The sequence below is a fragment of the Eptatretus burgeri genome, chromosome 4 (genome assembly GCF_056783735.1).
Source record: "Eptatretus burgeri isolate ZD-2024b chromosome 4, Ebu_testis_v1, whole genome shotgun sequence".
Classification (NCBI taxonomy): domain Eukaryota; kingdom Metazoa; phylum Chordata; class Myxini; order Myxiniformes; family Myxinidae; genus Eptatretus; species Eptatretus burgeri.
In genome coordinates, this window is record NC_140964.1 from 29,888,377 (window position 1) to 29,911,807 (window position 23,431).

At 44.6% G+C, this 23,431-nt stretch overlaps 1 protein-coding gene across 1 annotated transcript; it reads left to right on the forward strand.

Annotated features, from left to right (window-relative positions):
* The first annotated feature begins 8,613 nt into the window (after positions 1 to 8,613).
* Positions 8,614 to 15,393, forward strand: LOC147027719 (uncharacterized). Its single transcript, XM_085877275.1, has one exon. It carries the CDS (start codon positions 13,312 to 13,314, stop codon positions 13,999 to 14,001), a length of 690 nt encoding a protein of 229 aa, XP_085733401.1. The 5' UTR covers positions 8,614 to 13,311; the 3' UTR covers positions 14,002 to 15,393.
* Positions 15,394 to 23,431: the final 8,038 nt, after the last annotated feature.

The window sequence follows — 23,431 nt, forward strand, 5'->3', positions numbered from 1 at the left end:
AGACCGATGGGGGTGAAGGAGAGACTGTTGAAAGGATGTTTGATGGAGGGGAGATTATTGGTGGTCCATTGAAATAGGCTGATGGGAGGGATGATTGAAAGTAACAGAGGGATTGAACAGAACGATGGTGTGAAGGAATAAAGATTGAAAATATCAGAAGGGCAGGAGGGAAGACACCACATGGGACAATTACAGCCCAGCCAATGGATGCCCCCCAAACAGCCCTTTGACAAGGGACCAAGGACTATCTATACAAAGCCTAATGAAATAACTTAGCATCAGGTCACCTACATGTTCATGTGTTCTCCCCCTGGGTTAAGTTTTCCAAAACCATAACTATATATATATATATATATATATATATATATATATATATATATATATATATATATATATATATATATATATATATATATACATGTGTTTATGTATAAATTTTGCCATATACGCATGTGCTCCATTGTAGATAGATTTTCTTTGGAACATAGTAAGTAGCTCGCTGGTAGAACGCTTAAAATGCTCCATGTACACTCGTCGCCGGGTGAACAACAGAACCTTCTGCCTGACATTTGCACCAAAATTGAGTTAAACATATAAATAGGTATTCTTAATTGCAAGATGCACATTTACATGTTTGACTAAAATTTCGTACTAATAGTAGGCTTTTGCTCACCACCTGCTCATATGTACAGTATGATTATGCCACTTGGAATTCATTAGCTGTGATAATAGTTTGATGGAAAAATTGCTTTGTTGGACAGGTGGCTACTTCAATTACCAATTAAGAATGCTTATTTTTTTACCAATCAGGTGTGGTTATCTTTTTTTGTTTGTTTTAGCCCCTGTCTGTTTGTCTGTGAGCATGATATCTCAAAAAGTTATCGACGGATTCGGACAACACTTCGTGGACAGGTTGGATGTGTGACAAGGACAAATTGATTTGATTTTGGCGAAGATCTGGATCCAGCTCAAGATAATGGAATTAAAAAAAAAATTCAAATAACTCTACACCATTGAGAGATTGGGCCAAAACGATATATCGTATTATATTTAAAAATGTTGTGGACAGGTTATTACAAAACTTGATTGCTGAGTTGGGTAAGTGACAAGAACAAGCCGTTACATTTTGGTTAAGGTACGGAGGCATATCCAGCTTATGATTGGGATACAAAATGTAAAATGTTCACCTGGTGGAGGTATGTGCTCTCTCGAGTGCCTTTTCGTTTGATTATGCGATTAAATCGTGCAGACTAAGTTTCAGGGTGTACTTCAAACGTCTCCGAGGGGGTGCAGTCTGTTGTTTCAGCGCCACAAAGGACATACGGAGAGGCATTGGGTATGATTTCTTCCTATATTCGTGTAATAAATAAATAATAAAGAAATAATTAAATGTTAACCAGTTTTTCATGTTGAAAATTTATGAGCATCGTCTGCTTTTTTTTTGCCTTCAGTCCCCACTGATGTATTTGCATAATCCATTGAGCATTTGCTCGGTGGACACACAAAGTCGATTTTCCAATGGTAAATAATTAAATATTCACGATTATAATTTTCATTATTTAAGCAGAGAGTGCTTTGAAGGGCATATTCAGAAGATCAAATGAACCATTGTATAAACATCCTTTCAAGTAGACTGCATAATATTTGGGTTGGGGTGGAGGTTGGTGTGGGGGGGGAGTTTGGTTGTAGGGAATATGTTGTTTGTACGTGTTCAGTTTGATTTGAAAATGGAAAACACAGCTCTTAATAATTTAATGCACATTTTAACTTCTGTTCTGGCTGCTCAGTGATCAAAAGAAAACAGCTGTGTTCAAAATAAGGCTTTGGTATGATTATTGGAAGAAAAATCTCCCAGTCTTCGGCCAGTTATGCAGCGAGCACAAATCATCAGAGTGAGTATGCTGTCAGACTGCTATGTGCCTGATGAGTAAGCAGCTGGAGGTAAAGAAGTTTGAAAAGAAAAGTTATTTTGAAAGCTATTCAGAAGAAAAAGTACTTTCTGATATTATTAATCAATGAAATGATAAACAGTAGCGAGCACTTCGTTTTAACCTCCATGTTTGAATGATGGGAACATGAATCTGGGACTCTTTAATTTTTTTATTTTTATTTTTGTATACCTTGGTCGAGGCTCGTATGAGAGCTAACACACAACTCACAGCAAGGAGGCATGAGACAAGAGGGGCGGGAGTGGAAGGGACAAAACAGTGGGGAACAGACACATTAGGTGAACTGTGGAAGGGAGAGGGATGGGGATGGGACGGGGAACATGGTGAAGAGAAGATGGACATTTCAGGGACTTTCAGGAATGAAAGCAGGAGAAATGAAGGAAGTGGGCTTGGGTGGATTATCGGGGGTAGAAAAGATCGAGGATTTGGATGGGGGAAGATAAGAGGTGGTGGTGAACAGCTGTTTTGAAAGCCTGGAGAGAAGAATGGGAAAGAATAGAGTGAGGAAGTTTATTCTAAAGGCGGGAAAAAAGAGGAATGAAAGAGTGAAGATGAGCAGTGATTCGTGATTTTGGTAGTTTTACCAGAAGGGGGTTGTTGGCGGACCTTGAGCACCCTGTGGAAATGTGGTGGGGACAAATCGCAGAGAGAGCAGGGGGGGCAAGGCTGGAGAGGAGTCGGTAGAAGACAGAAAGACCACCGACCAACCTGCGGTGATTGAGTGAGAGGCCCAAAGACTCAGCTTCATTGCGGGAGATGCCGATGATCTTAAATGCCCTGGTTTCGACAGCGTGAAGCCGAGAAAGGTGGGAGGCAGGAGCACCAGCCCAGAGGGGAGAGCAGTACTCCATCAGGCTACGGACAAAAGCTTTGTAAGTGGTCAGGAGCTCAAGAGGGCTGAGGAAGGACTTAGCACAACGGAGGATTCCCAGTCGGCGACTGGCTTTTGAGGCGAGGTTGGAAATATGACTTTCCCAGGAAAGGTCATGGCAGATAATGAGACCTAGAAGCTTGAAAGAAAAGACTTCTTCCAGAGGATTGTTGAGAAAGTGGATGGGGGGGGTTTGTAAATTAAACACATGCTTCCATTATATTGTATAGTTTGTCAACATGCTTACATATGAGATGGTATTCTCTAGAAGCGAGTACTTGAGGCTTCTCGACACAAAGACAGAAAGGATTATGGGGTTTCTGAGAAAGTTTGAGCCAGTAATTTAGCCCGAACATGAATGTTCAAGCAATGGGATGCCCTCCTTGAGGAGACTTCCTTTGGTTGGCTGTCAGATACTTTTACTTAAAACCAGGATCCATTTTTGAGGCATTCCTAACGAGGCCCAACCATTAAGAATTTTGGACTGATTAATAGCTGTCCAATCAATGAGGCTTCAGAGATGATGCTTTCTGGAATCTTCTGATCAGGGTTTATGTTAAAGGTGAGGAGCGCAACTAATATAATAGCAGGACTCCTCACTTCAAATAATGTCTTGGCCATCAGGCCATTAGGCCTGTCAAAGTTACTCAATAGTTGCCAACCTAAGGTTATTTGTCCATGCTATATCTTTTTTAGTTTGCTGAGCATGAAGCAAGAAAACAGCACATCCCATTTTTTAAAGTCTTTTGTTTGACTCAGCCAGGGTTGGGTTCAAACTACTGACCTCTTCTCAGAGCAGACACTCTAACCATTACAGCATCGAGTCTGGTCGTGTTCAGTATTTGGTGGCATAATGGTGAGAGCCATCTGATTATTGCTATCACTCTGAGTTGTTCTGTGAGCTGAATGTGCCATATAATGATGAGGTTTGACTCGTGGTTTATCCATGTCATTTGCATTGAGTGTATTTCAATTCCATTCATCTGTGAAGTACTGTGGATCTCCCAATATATATATATATATATATATATATATATATATATATATATATATATATATATATATATATATATATATATATATATATATATATATATATATATATATATATATATATATATATATATATATATATATATATATATATATATATATATATATATTGGAGTTCAATAATATTGTAGATCAACAATGAAATTTTATTTAACATGCATCAGATTGTCAAGCAAGGACAGCAGAATTACTTCGAAGGAGAAACTTGTCTTTATTGCTTGTTTCATTTCCAGCAAAATCAGATTTGGCTAAAGCTGTCATCTGCACCATGAGCAAATTGTCCTTTGGGATAGATCTTATCTTGGCACTCTCATGTGCATTGTGCATATGGAACATCCCGTGGGGATACATCTTTTTCCGGAGTCAGAATTTAGGCAACGACTCTCTCTCTCTCTCTCTCTCTCTCTCTCTCTCTCTCTCTCTCTCTCTCTCTCTCTCTCTCTCTCTCTCTCTCTCTCTCTCTCTCTCTCTCTCTCTCTCTCTCTCTCTCTCTCTCTCTCTCTCTCTCTCTCTCTCTCTCTCTCTCTCTCTCTCGTTTCGCTCTCTCTCTCTCTCTCTCTCTCTCTCTCTCTCTCTCCTTGCTCTCTCTCTCTCTCTCTCCTTGCTCTCTCTCTCCTTTCTCTCTCTCTCCTTGCTCTCTCTCTCCTTTCTCTCTCTCTCTCTCTCGCTCTCTCTCTCTCTCTCTCTCTCTCTCTCTCTCTCTCTCTGATGTACTATACTCATCACAGAATGTCTGCTGCCGAGGAGCTTCCTGAGCAAGAGCTATACTGGGTTGTTCACCATTACCTTCAAAGGCAAGTGTACTATATAGTCATAATTATATTTGCTCATATGGGGTAATGGATGTCCTTTGCTCTGACGTATCTATCTGACTGTGGTAATAGTTATTCTCCTACTGACATTTTTTTCATCTCATGTTGTGCTCCTCCTCTTCCCTTTAGATGGGGTATGTAATATAATGTACCAACTCTCTTTGGAGAATCTTTGGCTATCGATAGTCAGGCTTTGTTTCCAACAAGCGGTTGCTGAGAGACTCAAATGAGATTTGTTACCTGCATCGTCCGTGAGTATCAGCTGCGGCTGTATGGACATGTGGCTCATTTTCGTGACGTGGATCCTGCTCACCAGATTCTCTCAGCGAGGGAGCCTCGTGAGTGGAGGAGGTCAATGGGACGACTGCGTGCCTGGTGGTTGCAACAGGTTGATCCGCATCTCAAGGAGATGGGGATGGGCCAGGCTTCTGCCTGGGGGATGGCCAGACAGAGGCCCCTGGAGTATCGACGGAAAGTGGACGCAGCGACGTGCTGCTCCGGCGCATGCTCCCACACCTAACGTAACCCATGATATAATGAATACTGTATATCATAACACAATAATTTTTATTTTCATTACAAGGTAATTAAAGTGTTTCGATTTAATTACAAAATTAGATTCAACACACATCTAGCTTCTGAGAGCTGTTTACAAGAACAAGGCCTGTCAAGTGATGATATCGTCCAATGCACTTGGATCCAAGGTTGCATTTAGTACCTTTGTGGATGGGTAACTTATATGTGCAAATTACTTCATGAAAATGTTTCTACACATTTTTTTCTTTCATTGAGGTGTTCACATTTGCAGAATGGTATGTGATGAAGTTTATTTCCAATATTTAATTTCCAAACAGGGTGGTACAATTATGCTTGATTCATTTTTTGCAGCTTTCTTTGGCTGGTAACAGCATGTGCGTTAATTTATGAAAATCCTCGCCACCTTGGGTAATTGATGAGGTGAGAGCTGATTGGTTATTCCTTCCAATTACAGGTGAAAGATTAGGTGAGAACTGATTGGGTATTATTACCTTGCCAAAACGAAGTTTTTGCAAGATATGTTAGTCAGCTTGTATGTTTTTTTTTGTTTTTTTTTGTCTGTAATCACGTATAATTCACTCTGCAGAGCACAGTTATCATTGGAAATTTTTGTAACTTCGCATATCAGAGGCCTATAGAGGTCCCTTTCAGCGCATAAAATTTTGAAGGTCAAGGTCAAAGGTCAAGGTCACTTTGTCGTAAATCAGGGGAGTTGACGAAACCCTTATTTTTTGAGTAATTTTAATCGAATCGTCTCCAAACTTTATCGGAATGTAGTATATGGTCTGGCGCTCAGCTGATTCGTTTTTGGTGGTGATTGACCTTGACCTTCATGGTTAGCGCCTGAGGTCAAACATATTTGACCCCAAGGTCAAATTTTCAAGTTTTAGGAACCATATCGTGTAGTTGAACCTCAAATTGAACACCTCGATGAGTGCTTTCTAGATATGTCAAGCTTGAGACATTATGATGTCATTTGGTGACGTTATGAGGCAAACACATATTTTTCATGGTTACTCTGTAGAACGATTCTCATCGGAATCTCTCGTAGGCAGATATTCCTCAAGGAGTCGCTCCTGGTGGATAGCAGCTCTGTTCACCTCAGTGTGACCTTAAAGAAGTCACACGTGGTCACCATTTGGCAGGATACGGGTCACCCTGCGGGTGACATTGGTTTTATTTGTATGTTAACTGCTATTGGCATTGCACGTCATGGTACATACTTGGAAGCCTTGTTGATGCGTGTTTCTGTCGACACTGTCACTGATGACTCACCAACAAGTGATGAAACCAGTCCGGTGGCTAAGGGCAGCGTGTCACTTTGAGATTCTCATGTATGTGCTATTTGTGAATGCTTGCAGCTGTTGAGGAACCCGGGTAGGGTTTGAAATCGCAATCGGCTTACATTGTGTAGCTTTTCTTGATTGCTTCATGCATCTTTCTTGGGAATATATATATATATATATATATATATATATATATATATATATATATATATATATATATATATATATATATATATATATATATATATATATATATTGTTGCGGATTCGCGCCCACCGGCGTGCGAACGGCCACGTAACTCGAATCGCGGCACGTCGCCCACCGGACAGACAATCCAGTCGTGACCCTCTCGGACTAACGCCGGGAACCAGTCACGGGTGGACCTTTCAGCCTCACCACGATCGTGCCAATCGGCCCGCCGCGTGGGATAGGGTTGCTCGCCAAATTCGACCTACCTAAGTACCCACACGGAGGGTAGACCGGGCGATCGCACCTCGCCGCAGGTCGACTTCGGACACGGGCCACTTTAAGCGACCCGTTCCGTACTATCGGGATAACCGAGCGGTGTTATCGTCGGCCTCGACGGTTCGATTAATTATCGGGCGTATTCAGCCCACTACCAACCCTTTACGTGAAGTAAGATGGAGATTCAATGAAAGAAAAGACGAAGCGAAACGGGAAAACAGTTCAACATAATTCACATTTATTTCGCGATGGCACACGGAAAGCACACATATACAATTACACCAAAAGCAAATGTAAAAGGAGAAGAAACACACAATATTACACAAAAAGCAAATATAAAAGAAGAAGACAATGCAGAGCTATCCGACTACCGAGCACACGGCAACACTTATACAATTTTACTTCACAGACGGCGCCGACAACACATATACCCAAAGCAAAAGAAAAGGACCACCCTCAAGGATGAGGCGGGCCTGGGGCCGAGACCGCGTCGGGCCTACCCGTCTGATGATGAGACGCAAAGTGGCGGTGGCGCCCCAACTCCGCAGGCCTCGCGGACAGTGTCTGGTAGAGGGTGGGAAAGGGGCCCCCTTGTCGCACTATCTCAGCGCGGGGGGAAACAGGAGGGGGTTGTTGATGCTCGGGGGAAAGGAGGATATCTCCCTGTCTCGGGTCCCGCGACGAGCGTCTCCACCACGACCTCGGTCGCGCCGCCGGCCTCTCCCTCCGCAGCTCCCCGACTCCGACGCGAGCACCCCCTCAACCGCCTTCGCCGCCGCCGCCTCTCCACAGCTTCGTCCGATCGCCCTCTCCGTCTCCTCTCTTGACTCGTCCCAACTCTTCACTGGCTCCGCGAACTCCCAACTGCCTCGACTGACGAACGCGGCCCCTTATATGCCCCGTGGCTTCGCCCCTTCACCTTTGACCCTTTACCTCCGACCCTTCACCTCTAACTGGCTCCCAATTGGACCGAGGAAAAGTGGGCGTGAATGCTTTTTGATCCATGAATTTGCATATAGCGACCACACTCCAACGCCCTGGAGGCGGGGCCAAATCGCCCCACGCTCACCGATTGGACAGAACACAAGTGGGCGTGAGTCGTTTTTGATCCGTTTTCTTCGGAAAGTCTGTGATGTTTCTGAACACACTGCTCGGTGCGCGCCCTGCACGAGTCCAGTATCGGTGTCCACAAGTGGCGCAAGAATGGTGGTGATACGATGGTGGCGAGTTGTGACGGTAAAGGTCGTGGCTGTTGTCATGAAGCGGCGTTGTGGTTGGTGGTTGTTGTGTGATGGCTGTTGAGACGTGGTTGGTGGTGGTAGTAATGGCGGCTGTTCCAAAATAAAGATAGTAAAAGAAAAACGGCTATCTAAAAGGGTCGCAGCCCGCATGAATGACATTTATTCCCTCTAAACAACGGGTTTGGGCCTAACTACACATATACTTACAGAGATATCTCACCTAAGGGACCTGAATGGTGGTTTGTGAATTTCGTCAACCACAACAATATATCTATATATATATATATATATATATATATATATATATATATATATATATATATATATATATATATATATATATATATATATATATATATATATATATATATATATAGTTACGGTTGTGGAAATTCACAGAACACCATTCAGGCTTCCCAGAGATCAGTTATGTCGATAAGTCTGTGTTCAGATTAGATTTCCCCACCGATGCCTAAAGGGAAATTATTCGTATAACCGGGCGGTGATCTTTGAGTTAGCCATTATTCTTTTGCTATCTTTATTTTGGAACAACCACCATCTCAACAACCACAACCACCTTCTCCACAACCACCTTCACCACAATAACATCTCCTCACCACCTAACCACCAACCGCCAACATCTCCTCCCCACCTAACAGACAACGAGCGACATCGCCTCACCGTCATCTCCACAAACGCCGCCATCTTGTTACCGGCAACAGCGTCCTGAATGAACGGCATCGCCACCGAAAGACGCAAGGGTTCTCTGTTAGGGCGGGGGCCGGTGATTTCCACAATGTCCGCGTAGGCTGGTGATTCCTGCAACGTCCGCTTTGTTCGCGTTTCGCGACAAGTCGGATCAAAATGTCAAAAGGGGCGAGCCAGCAGGGGGTCGGAGGTCGGAGGTGGGAGATCAAACTCTCGCCTCCCAGATCCCATATAAGGGCACGCCGAGACGCCAATCGAGCAGTAGGTGGAGGTCTGGGTTCGCCGTGGAGTTCAGTCGGTGGGAGCTGAGGCAGTCGGTGAGGAGCTGAAGAGAGTCGGTGGGCAGTCGCGTTGTGAGCGGGCAGTCGGGATCGTCGCAGCGCAGCCTGGAGCGCAGCTGGCATACATTACAGGAAAGACTCCGTCATCATACTCCTGCAACAACAATGCTCTGATTATGACATCAAATGCATCCGCTTGCACAATTAATGGTCTGTCAAAGATGGGCATCCGTAGTATAGGGGCCTTGCAAAGAAGGTTCTTGATCCTTTCAAATGCCCTCTGTTGGGGTGCCTCCCACATAATGTGGTTGGGTTGACCCTTTTTGGTGAGTTCAGTGAGCGGCACAACTTCATCTCTGTACTTCAGTATGAACCCCCTCTAGTACCCCGCCAAGCCCAGGAATTATCTAACCTGTCTTTTGGTCGTCAGCACTGAGGCATTTCTGATGCAGGTGAGTTTCTCTTCCTCCATCTGCACCTGACCCTTCAATCTGCCTTGCTGACAGATCCTTGCTGATGTTTACATCCTCGTGTGTCTCTATGTCAGCCCTGGGTCAATGTCAATTCCAGCAAGTCTTCATTCGCCAAGACACATTCTTCATCACCATCCGGCTCTGGGTCGATGACTGCCATATTGGTCACATCTGGCTGTAATGTGATATCAGCCGCGTTGTCAGCTCTCTCATGATACGACTTCAAAAGGTTGGCATTGTAAATGTTGGTCTTGCCTTTGACACAGATGTTGTAGTCCATCCGGTTGACGACTTCCTGGACTTCATGTGGTGCTTGCTATTGGAGCGACAACTTGTTGTGCTTCATTTGTAGTCACAATAAAAACTCTGTCTCCATCCTTGAACTTTCTGTCTCTGGTTTTCTTAACATATAAATGTTTCTGACTGCTTTGAGCTGTATGTAGACTCTCGCGTGCCAGTCGGCAATTGTCCTCCAGTCGATTACGCAATTCAAAGACATATTGGAAGGCATTATGAACCTCCGACATGTTCTCTCCAGTCCATAGTTCCTTCAACAACTGCATGGGCCCTCTTACAGTTCATCCGTAGAGTAGTGCAAATGGAGAGAAACCAGTACTTGCTTGAGGCACCTCTCTTCAAGTGAATAGCACTGCCTGCAGGTACTTGTCCCAATCACATGGTCACTATTGACGCATCTTCCTCAGCATGCTCTTCAGAACTCCGTTGACCTGGTCAAAAAGTCCATTGCATCTGGGGTTGTATGGTGTTGTGAAGAGTTCCTTCATCGCAATAAGTTTACACACCTCCTTCATCAGGTCCAATGTAAATCGAGTACCTCGGTCGCTCAGTACCTCTTGAGGGAGTCCTATTCGGGAGAATACTTCCAGCAGTGCTTCCGCAACCCTCTCCGTCTCAATCTTGGGGAGCGCAATTGCTTCAGGGAATCTAGTGGCATAGTCCACAATGGTCAAGATGTACCGGTTGCCCTGCTCAGACACTGGGGACAATGGTTCAATCAGGTCCACGGCCAATCTGTGAAAAGGTTCCTCGATCAATAGCATGGTTCCCAATGGTATCTTGGAAACCCTCCCTTTGGGGATGGTCTTCTGGCAGATGTTGCAGGACTTGCAGGATCTGCTGACATCACTGGTTAACCATGATCAATGGAAGTTGTTCTTTATTCTGTGAGTTGTCACTTTGCTCCAAGATGACTTCCAATAATTGATTTGTGTGCCAATTTCATCGCAGCCTCCTCATACTTGGTCAGAACAATGATTTGCTTCATCTCAATTGTGTCGATATTGTGTAAGACACCATTGTGGACTTCGAGCCTGTACTTGCTCTTGTCCCATGTCTGATGATCCCTGTTAATCCTGCACCTCCATGCACAACCTTTGAAGTGAGACATCTTCCTTATGAGCTTGCTCAAGCTCTTGCACAGTCACTTTAGGAATGTCAGATTTTGACACATTCAATGGTTTGATGTCATCCTTGTTGCGCTTGGTCTGTGCCCTGGTCACTGCTGCTTGTGCCAGCTGGAAAATCCAGATTGGGTCTGGATCCTTGACCTCTCATGCTCCCGGTATATTACCAATCACAAGATCACAAATGGGGTCCACCATGCATATGACCTCCACCTCTCCTATGTCGTACGATGTGTCCACGTGGATCTTTGCATCTGGATAGTGACGCAATGTACTATCAATCAGCTTGCAGGAGTAGACCTTGTCAGTCATCTGCCTTGTACTTACCAGGTCTTTCTTCACAGCTGCACTAGTACATTCTGAGTCTTGCAGTACTGTCACTTTCTGTGAACCCATGTCATACCTGCCAACCCTACCGATTTGCGCGGTAGCCTACTGATTTTCTATAGCTCCCAATGCCTACCGATTTTATTAGTCAGACATACCGCATTTGGAAATTATTATTGAAAAAAAATAGTTGTGTTTTGTCAGTTTTGCGTTCGTTTCTCACTGCCAAGATCGTATTACATGCGGCTGCTTCCACATTCTACACAACTCGTGCCTGACCTGGATTTCTTATCTCGTCAGCGATTGGTTTTTGCTTCCAAACTAAGCATGACCAATCAAATGGGATGACAGGAAACAGCGGGCATTCATTTCCAGACAACGCGCCATTGGCATTTTCCATTCATGATCAAAGACTGCAGTTAACAGAGAGTACTCATCGCTTCAGTGCACGACAACAATGCAAACCTCAGAAGAGAAAAAACACCCCCACACTGGGTCAACAAGTTTAAGCCAAGTTGGGAAACAGAGTTCAAGTGTATCAAGGCTTCACGTAAGGGAGACGGACATGCCTTCTGTGATATGTCGATCAGACTTCTCCATCAGTCATGGAGGATACAACGACTTGAGTCACCACATCAGCACGGGGAAACACATGAGCAACTCCCGCGCGGTGGCAACCACATCAAAAATAGCCTTCCAGCCAGTGCGAGAGATGCCGACGTCAATCAACGCCGAGGTTTTATTTCAAGGACTGTCGATGGAGCACAATTTGCCTCTGGCCCGAAATGACCATTTCTCCAAGCTGGTCCCACGGATGTTCCCCGACAGCGAGATCGTGCGTCAGTACGCATGTGGTCGTGCCAAGGTGACTCGTATTACGTGCACCATTGCGGGTCAGTCAGTTGATCGCATCAAGCAAAATGTCGGCCGGAACGATCTGATGTTTACCCTGGCAACGGATGGAAGCAGTGATGATGAGGACAGGTTTTTCCCAGTCTTGATCACCCATGAAGATCAGATAACGGGCCTAATCACATCATTTCTCGACATTCCAGTAGTCAATTCCGCGACTGGTGGGAATATTGCCACGGCATTAAAGAACTCTCTATGAAAGTGTGACTTAAGCCTGAAACAATGCATTGCTTTCTCGTCGGACAATGCCTCAGTAATGACTGGTCGACATCGTGGCGTCATGGGGTACCTCCAAAAAGACACAAACACAGACATATACCTGATGGGCTGTCCGTGTCACTTAAGTGCCCTGGCAGCCAAGGCAGGTGGCAAGGCTCTGAACGGTTTTGATCCTGAGGACTTTGTCATAGATTTGTACTACCACTTTGACAAGAGTGCGAAAAGGAAACATCTGCTCCGAGACATGCTAGTATTCTGTGATGTGGCCATATGGAAAGTACTAAAAAAAGTCTCAACTTGGTGGCTGAGTCTCCACACGTGCCTGGAAAGAAGCCTGAATCTCTGGGATAGCCTGCGGTCTTACTTCTTGACATACTTTGACGATGATGATGATGACTATGATGATGCACCTCTACAAAGGAAGGAACCGCAGAAGCGGAAAAGGTCATCCAAGACTAGAGGTGGGCATAGAGAGCAGAGGCTGGTCAGACTCTTCAAAGATCCAACTGCACAGCTTTACATCCACTTCCTGCATGCTGTCCTGCCCAACTTCGATGGCTTTAACACGCTTCTGCAGACCGAGGCTCCTATGATCCACCGCCTGTACCCCTCAATGGTGAAGCTCTGCAGAAGCATCCTGTCCTGTCTGGTCCTGCCCTCTGTCATCCAGGGTGAGGAGGACGTTTTGAATGTGGACTTCATTGAACAGGACAACCAGAGGTCGAACAGGAGCTATTTGTTGGTTTCCAGGCAATGCAGCTCATTGTGAAGAACGCCCTAGAGGGGACCAGTGGAGTGACGAAATTTAGAGCAGAGTTCCGAATGTTCTACGTTGGTTCCCTGACCTACATGATGGACAAATTCCCATTCCAGGACCCTTTGATCAGAAATGCGGTCATCGTGGACCCAGCCTCCTCCAAGACAGCTTCCATGCAGAGCCTACTTACACTGGTTGAACAGCTCCCTGCATCTGTTGTCCCAGAAGAGAACAGAGATGCACTGTGCAGAGAGTTCTGCACATATCAGTCAGATGTCACCCTGCCAGCATATGACCCAGATGAGAGGGTGGATGTGTTTTGTGCAGCCATGGAGAAGATGACGGACCCTGCCACTGGCACCAGCCAGCCCGTTTACCCAACGCTCTGTAGACTGGCCAAACACGTCCTGCTGATCCCTCACAGTAACGCCTACTGCGAGTCCCTTTTCAGCATGGTCAAAAAAATGACAACTGATCAGAGGAGCACGTTGGGACGCGGCAAGGAAGGTCACGCCAAGTCAAGCGTGTACGAGGACAGCCATGGTGTCAGAAACACTCTGTGTGGTTTGATGGCAGGGAAGATTAACATCTTCAAGCCGGATGGAGTCAGCTGCTTCTCGTGGAAGCCAGATGCCAACCTTCTTAAGAAGGCTAAATCTGCCACCTACCAGGCTCTGAATAGCTAAATGTGCATCTTAACTGTTCAAACCTGAAAACTGTAAATATGTTATGAAATCAGAGTGGCCAGTCATTTCATTCATAAAGATGTATCAGTGAGTTTATGTAAACTCTTGTGTACACGTATGGGCACATACATGTGGAGCTTGGACAGTCAGTAATTTATGTAAACGTGACTGATGATCATCATGTCTTAGAAAAATAAAGATTGGTGAGTAGATCAACCATGTTAAGTTTTCTCTTTTTCACTCTAAAAATATGTTGATATATTTCAGCTAACTGTGGGCTCAAAATGCAGGAGATTGCACCATTTTGCTTCATTTTTTTGAAAAATTTCTGGGGGGCATGCTCCCGTACCTCCCTAGGGACGCGTGCGACACCAGCCTACCGCTTTTCCTTAAAAAAGGTTGGCAGGTATGCCATGTAGCCTTCATTCACGGTGATGTTGCCATTGGCAATGGCAGCAGTGGTTTTCTCACAACTGCTGAAGACCATAGGTGTTGACTGAAATACTCCTTTGTTCACCCGGATCTCTCCAGGACATCTTTGCACAGCTGATGCAGACTGCTCTTTCAGCTCTGCTCTGCACATAACATCTTTCCTCTGGAAATCGTGCACTGCACTCACTACCTTCTTCTGTGCCCTCATCTGAGCTGCCTTCCTCAATCGACATTTGGCCATCATGTGGCCTTTTTTTGTTACAATAGAAGCATCCCCTCTCGCTTCCACTGAATTGTGGCTTTGTAGGCTGAAATGGGTCAGTCTTATGCAGCAAAATGTCCGACCTTGGTTTCATTGTGACGTCCTTCGTCTTGACTGACCTCCCAGTAATGCACCCTCCATGTGCTTTCATAAACTGCTCAGCCAAGGTTGTCATTGCTTTTGTGTTCTCAGGCACTCTCTTACGTATGAACAGGGCCATCTCCGGAGATCACACACAAAGGAATTGTTCACGAACCAACAAGTCAGTTAATACTTCAAAGGTGCATTCGCACTTTGCCATCCATGTCCATTGTGTAAAGCACCGTCTCAAACGAGTCACGAACTGAAACGCAGTTTCACCTTCGTCAGGTTTAATTTCTCTGAACCTCCTGCGATATCCCTCCTGTGTAAGTTCATACCTTTTCAATAAGGCCATTTTCAAGCGATCATAGTCATGAGCATTCTCCGAGGGCATACTGGTACACACCTGGAGTGTCTTGCCTGTCAGAAGGGGGCTGAGATGAACTGCCAAGTCCTCTATGTTCCAATGTTGACTCGCAGCAAAACGCTCGGATCTCTCAAGGCACATGTCCAGCTCATCGCGTTTCTCATCAAATGTGGGGAGCTTCAGCTTTGTTTGCCATCACTCGTACATCATCGGTGTCAGGTGTGGTGCAAGCACGTGTAAGTGCTCCAATCTCCAATCCAATTCGATATATATATATATATATATATATATATATATATATATATATATATATATATATATATATATATATATATATATAAAATGCTCTTTATGTCACTATATTTATTTGCCTGTAAATATGAGTGTGATGACATCATCATTCAGGAAAATGTTCGGGAAACCATAAAATATGAATTGACAGTCAAATCCTGTTCAGCAAAGGTTGTTCTTGACAATCTGACATTGTTAAAAATTCCAACTTCAAATTGTCTGAAAAATTGATGAAGTTTATGAGAATTATTCAGAATGCTTTGATGAACTTTTTCAGGATATGAGATAATATTAGTTGTTGGGTTTGATGTTAGGTTAAATACAAGAGAACCACAACTTTATCAAAAAAGTCACAAATGAAGTGATGCATGAGAAAAGGCTTCAGTTTTGCCCAGGGGGGCCCATACCCAGACAGCAGCCTTTGCCCCACAGCCACTCAGGTACTGTATGTATGTATGTATGTATGTATGTATGTATGTATGTATGTGTATGTATGTATGTGTGTATGTATTTGTGTGTATATATATATATATATATATATATATATATATATATATATATATATATATATATATATATATATATATATATATATATATATTGTTGCGGTTCTCGGAACCGCATGCATACAACAGATAATTGTCCCGAGTCAGGTATGCCATTAATATACATGCAGATAGACCCCTTCCGTTTGTGTAGTGGGAGGACAAAAGGAGTGCGTTGTGATGGGCTATTAGTTAGGATTATTAAATCATTTTCCCTTTTATTTTATCCCTCTTTTCTGAGGTAAATCTGCCTCGCTTGCCCCTCGTCTTGCTTACCACAGCATGACAACCCACGGTACCCTCCCCAATGATCATTTCTGAATCAAAATCGTGACGTGCACTATCGAGTAGACTGGCGCTTTGAGCTTCCACCGTCTACCCGAGGCCAGACATGTGCGGCACGTCACGAACGCCTTCGCACCCAGGTGGGCGGGCTATACCGGCGTCTGGCCGAAACCCGGCCCAGGATTCGGACCACGTGAGGGGTCGGGGCCAGTCGGAACGCCGACTCAGGCGATGACATCGGATTCGGCATGGCCCCTCCCCCAACCTCCGGGCTCTATAAAGCACGAGAAATCCTCCGTGTTGTGGTTGTTGTGTGTGTTTGGTGTGGGTGTCTTCACGCAGAGTGTTCCTGCTACTTGACTCCGCCCATGTCTCGCCTCGACGGCCCGCCTCCTGTTCCTCGTCTCCACCCACACGACCTCGCTTCCTGTTTCTCGATCAGGCTTCCTGCCTGGTCCGGCCTACTGCTCCACCCTCGCCATCTGGACTCCTCCCTTCTCCACTCAAGCTCCTCCTGTTTGGAACACGATCTTCACACGTGCGGCTGTCGCCAGAACAACTCGGCCTGTGTCGGGTGCCACACCACAGAGCATCCCTCCCCCGAAACACCCAGGTACCGAAAACTATAACCTCAACCCCCTCCCTCCCTGGCTGCAAAAGTCCTTTTTTCATTGGGGTTTTTTCTTTTTCTGTGTGTGTGTGTGTGTGTGTGTGTGTGTGTGTGTGTGTGTGTGTGTGTGTGTCTGAGTGTGCTAGCGCCTGTCTAAGTAAGCCTGTAGAAGATTTTTAATTTTTGTTACTGTGAATAATCTCGTGTCAAGTCTGCACTGTGTCTGCTTTGGTAAGTTGCCAGTATAATTGTCGTACCCTTCACACCCCTCTCCTCTTTCCCTGCGTTACATAACCAACAAACCTTTGTTGTGCCACATGCTTTTCCTCGCTTGCTGTAAATAAATCATTGTTGTAGAAATCCTCCCAGCTCGCCTTTGTCTTTTCCCTCATTGATCCAGCATGGTTCAGATCTAAGTTTAGCTAGGTCTTTATTCCCAACGATCCATTCCTACTTTAGCCGGTACGTCCTTGGCAGTGCCGCTCGGTTGCTTTGTTAGGGTTAGGGTTAGGGTTTGTTAGGGTTAGGGTTTGTTAGGGTTTTTCATTTTCGTCCCAAGGTCAAGGTCAGAAGGTCACGAACTTAGAAAATGTCAAAAAAATCAATAAATTGGGCATCGAGCTCCTAGGGTTTTCAACTGTTTCGAATGAAAGTTAGTATGCAAGTAGTGCTCTTCGAGTACTACAACTTTCATCATTTACGTTTTTCCCAATTCCCGCCAGTTTGCCCGTGGTGTTCCCTCGAAGGTCAAAAAATAAAAAAAAGGCGAACCATGTACATTGCTCGTGAACCATCGCCGTCTCCAGACTTGTATATATTTGCACCTTATGAAGTCGGCAATGTGTACCTTCTTCTCTAACTAACTGATGAATGAAGGTTTCATGGGAGAATAAAAACGATTATTTTTTTCAGATCCAGATTCCACTGGAGGTTGCTGTCCTTTTTACGGATTATATCCTTGCCCACACTTTTTAATTTAAATACCATATTGTAATTCCTGCAGTTTACAGGTGCTTTTGACAAGAGCAAGCATTGGATGAGGATTATCAAACTTTGCGAATGCCGAAGTTGTTTTGAGATTGCTGGAATTGCATCGGTTAGACTTTTGGGTTCTCAGTCATCGGGAAGCAATTGGGAAACAAAGGAGAAACCAAGAACAGTGGATGTCCCGACATTTATATGCCACAAACGAGAAAGTATTTCTTTCCACAAGTTCTCCCGAATCCGAACCTTTAACGAGATCACTTTCGGCAAGAGAATAGAGATAGCAATGTGCTGCTATGCCAAGCTTAGCTCTGACATCAGATGACCACATGAGTTATTTGGTGTAATGAACAATCTGTCCCATCTTTAGTCATCAACTGAGCCTGCCACGGTTTCTGTGTGATCAATGCAACTGATAGACCATCTTCCTTTCATGAGGGTAAACACAACATTCCACTCTTTCATTTACCACCCGTCATGAATTTAATGGTGCGGCTTCTCAACAAAAAATTATTATACTAAAGACGGCCATCTTCGATGTTAAAATGTGGCTTCTCCTTCAGGGCTCATTATAATAAACTCCAAAGGCTGGCTTCTGGAATAATTTCCAGCTGTATCAGTTGGCCTTCTGCCATGCGTCTGGAGCCCCTTGTCATGCGATTGTTTACATGGTTTCTGCTTTTTCTCAGTGGTCACTCGCTTTGCGGTACACAGTTGAAAAAAAAAAAAACATAAAAAAGGAACGAAGAGACTGATGATGTTTCCCTAATCTACTAAACCCTGGAAGGCATTTATTACCTCCAATATTTGCAAACGTCGTTCTTGTCTTCAGCATGTGCCAGAATTATTATCACCTGAACACGAGGTGTTGCAGTCAGCCTTGCACTTTTCAAAAAATCTTCATAAAGTAGGGGTTTCTCCCTGCAATTCCATCTTACATGATTTTCACTTTCCAAACATGGTTCAAGCTAATTAAGGGTGATATGTTTTGAGACAAGAGGCACAGCAGTGCCGTGCCACTGGAGGCCCACCTCGTCTTGCACACACTTGCTTTGCTGCTTGTTCATCCACTTCTTTACCCATTGTATAGTTCTGGTTTGATACTGAAGTGGGAAATGTCAGGGCAGATGCCAACACTGGGCTATGCACTTCAGAGCTAGCAGCAGCAGGCCTGTGGTGCAGGCTTTGTGGGAGGGTGACCCATGACATAAAAGTGCCAGCTTCCAACGCTTGCACCGAGATGACCTGAACAAGAATAATCTCACTGATAAGGTCATCGAGATTGTTATTTTGGGGCGAATATTTTACTCCTTCTTCGTGTCATGAACCTTTCTCGGAAGCTGCTTGGAAAGTGTTTTGTTAACTAGTAGCTGTCATCATAGTTAACAAGTATCCTTTGTTCTTGCATAGGAAATTGGCATACACCCTTCCTTTCATTCCATGATCCCATTCCATTGCCTCGTGATTACACAACCTTGTGGTGCTTAATATGTAATTGCATTTTCAGCGTTGTGCACTGGCAAGACATACATGAGCATTGATAATAGCTTCAGCTTATTTGGCTTCAATTTATTTACTAACCTTGAGTTTTGCAGAGCAAAGTGGTTGCATCAAAACGTCAGAAATTATATTGCGTAATTCTGATTTTTGTTATTTGCTGAGCAGGATGTAAGTGGCACTGACTTTTATAAGGTAGCTTCAGAAAGCACCCACTGCAAGTGTCTGGAAGAGCATCAAAATGAAATCATGAGGTGTGGCCAGTCACCACTTGTGGACTACACCAGGCATTGCAGGGAGATTTTTTTCCCCTTTTCAAGATGATTAGTAAGCCAACTGGGTTTTATTGACATGATAACTTTTCTTGTTTTGAACACGCTTGGTTTTGAGGCCTTTAAGATCCAAATCTAAAATCTAATGCTTTCAGTTACATTTGAACCCACAACATGGATGCCAGTTCCATCTCCCTGAACGATTGCATCCACGTTTGTTCCGATGCAAGATCGAGGCACATGGAAAAGTGAGATTGTAGAGGGTCAAAAATGCAACAAACTGACATTGGGGCAGTGAGGCTACATATTTACTTTCCAGGCAGGCTTCAGACAGGCAGGCTTCAGACAGGCAGGCAGGCTGCAGCCTCTTCCCTCTCTTCCAACCTTGAAAATTGCACCTCTGTCCAAATGTCGCAGTGCAGTTTGGTATTTCCTCCTCATGATGCTAGGCAGATAGAACTTCCCCTTGTGTTAATTCAGTATCTGTACCCATTTTTGAAAATGGACATACCAAATATGGAAGCAGCTACTCCACTTAAAAAATATCACAAGTTGGTCAAACACTTGGAATATGTCTTTCAATCCTGACAATTCTCACACTCTCACTATCGCTATCCAAAAGGACTGTCTGGCAAACCCTCCTATCTACTTTCTAAACAATCCTCTTGAGAAAGTTCAGTTATTCAAACTATTGGGTCTCACCATCAGCCATGATAATTCTTGGGGAAACCACATTTCAAAGTTGGCATCCAAAGCCAGCCGCCGACTGGGCATCCTCCATCGTATAAAGTCCTTCCTTGGCAAAGCTGAACTCCTACCAAACAACAGTGCTTTCATACCCAGCTTAATGGAGTACTGCTCTCCTATTTGAGCTAGCCTCCCTGCCTCTCATCTTGCTGAGCCTGACGCTATGGAAACCAAGGCCTTCAAGATCATTGGAATCTCCGGCTATGAAGCTGAGTCTATGGGCCTCTCACTTCACCATCACAGACAGGTCGGTGATTGGTTAATCTTCCACTGCCTCTTTTCTGGTCTTGCACCCTCTACTCTTTCCATGCTTCGCTCCCCCCTCCCCCCAGCTTTCTACAGGACTTGCAAGGTCCACCATCAACCCCCTTCTTGTGAAACTATCTAAATCCAGGATCACTGCTCACCTCCACTCATTTGTTCCCTTTTTCCCCCCACCTGTGGAATCAAATTCCACATCCTCTTCAATCCCATTCTTCCCTCCAGGTCCTCAAGACAGCTAGTCACCACCATCTCAGAATATATCCAATCCAAAACCATGATATGTTCTACCCTTGTTAACCCCACCCAAATCGCTCCTCCTATCAGTTTTCCAGTTTTCTCTTGTTGAAGTTTCCTTCTGTATCTGTTTTGTCTACCCCATGCATGTGTTGTGCATCCTGTTTTTGTCTATGTCCTGCTCCGTTCACTGTACTAGCTCTTCCACGAGCCTCGACTATGTATATAAATAAGTGTATATTCTGCTAGCTGGAAACAGAAAGCATGAGTCACCTATCGGGATGGAAGAAAAGGGAAAATAATGAACTGGAATGAGGAAATAAAGAAGGGGGGTTGGGGGAGGGACAAAGTAACCTCCACCTATGAGGGTTAGATTAGGACATCAGGTAATGTTGCTCGTCATAGAAAATTTTCCAAGTAGCAATGGGAGATTCATTCATCATTCATTCTTTTCGAGTGCAGCACACAACTGCTGGTTTTCATCATTGCTTGGGGGCGGGGCTATGCTGCTGATGCAGTTCCCCTGTAGGTAGGTGCAGGAATTTGGATTTAGCCAGGATGCCAGTGATCTCTTGCCGAGTCTTCAAGAAGGACACCATTGTATCTTCAACATCCACCAACTATTGTTAGCAGACAAGGCACTAAGTTTAACGTCCATCCGAGAGATGGCACACACGATGATGAATCATTCGTTCTGCATGTGGATGCCAGTTTATAGCAGGGTCGAGATTCAAACTCAGGCAAGACAGCCGAGAAGTGAGTGTTTACCCCTCGAAGCCATCCTGCTAGCCCATGATGTGGAATAATATGAGATGATCATGCACTGCTTTCTTGAACCTCTAAAAGGTGGGATTGAACCCACCATCAGTTTGTTGCCTGTATCCTGTCTCACCTTGCTATTCCATGAGCCTCATTTTCGTAGAAAAAAAAACTTCTAAAAAACCATCCACAAATGTGAGAAAAGTATAAGAAAAGAGTGCCAGGTTTTGTTTTTTGCTGGGAATGGTTTTTGTGGGTCATTGCTGGGGATGTTTAGAGGGGGGTGGGGTGACACAGTGAGTGAGAGAGAGAGAGAGAGAGAGAGAGAGAGAGAGAGAGAGAGAGAGAGAGAGAGAGAGAGAGAGAGAGAGAGAGAGAGAGAGAGAGAGACCTGGACTGAAGGAGAGGTGCTAAAAACAAAGGAGAGGTGGTCACCGACCTGTCAGTGATATGAAAGGAACAGGCCTTTTGCTTCAATCTCGTCTTCAGGAAATTTCTAGTAGTGTTCAGCACTTTTGATTCCACAGGTTCCAGGAAAGACAGATCTGGTGCTGGGAAACCAGCCCATATGGGGAGCAGTACTTCACTGAAATACGGACAAAGACCCTGGAGGTCATGAGCACTTCTGATTTATCAAGCCTGACTTGGAACGATGAAGGATTCCCAGTCAATGACTGGCTTTCGAGGCCAGCTTTTCAATGTAGTCAGTCCAGGGGAGGTGACGGCTGATGCTAAGGCCTAGATGTTCAAGAGATTGCACCTCTTCCAGTGGCTGACTATGGAAATACGTAGGAGATTGTGGTTTGACGATCCTTCTGCCATGACAGGGTGTGACCGAGAGATTTTCCAGGATTGAAAGCCACGTTCCATTTGTCAGACCAACATCTAATAATTTCCAGATCAACAGAGTGATTCAGCTGCTGTGTGCCTGTAATTGGGATTCAGGATGGGTAGAGCCAAAGACACCGCCTTGAGGCATTCTAGCTTCCACTGGAAGAGATGAGGAGAGGAAATTCCAGTGGAATTTCACGAGAACTTGGAGATATTGTTGTGCTTGATCAATTGATGTCTTAGTCGTTTCAAACCCAAGTAAAGCATTCAGGAGGATAGACCACATAGTAATGCAGAAAAATCAAACAAAATCCAAAACTCTCAGCAATCACCATAGTAATGGCACACCCGATTACATTCTCAAGTACAAACTGATTTGTGTGTCCCTTAAGTGATCTCAAGCAATAGAAAATAGCACCGCAAAGCGGGCGTAACCCCTCAGCCCCTTAACGCAAACCAATTTCAAGATGGTGGCCATGTTGAAAATCGCAGCACGGCGCACGCACGCACGCACGCAACGCACGCACGTACACACAACACCAGATCAAGTGCAAGTAGAAAAAAAAGAAAAGCAGAACACCCCATCTGTGATGTCATTTGACATTTATTTTTGCTTTGCAAAATAAAAAATAAAATCAATCTGTTAAGCCATTCTCAAGTTATTATCCGGAAACCAATTTCAAGATGGCTACCATGGAGGCCACATTGAAAATCCCAGCATGCCCATTTTCGAAAGGAACCTTCCTCTACTCAACCCCAACACACCCTGCAAAAATGGATTTAATCGGACAAGGCGTTCTCCTCGAAATCGACGGAAACCAAAAGTTGACAGACGCCTGGACGGACGCCCGGACGCCCGCCGGACAACACCTATGTCGACAATACCCCTTAGCCAATTCAGGCTGAGTGGTAAAAAGCACCTGCTAACTTATCAAGATATTTTATGATTTCTAATATTTTAATGATAAA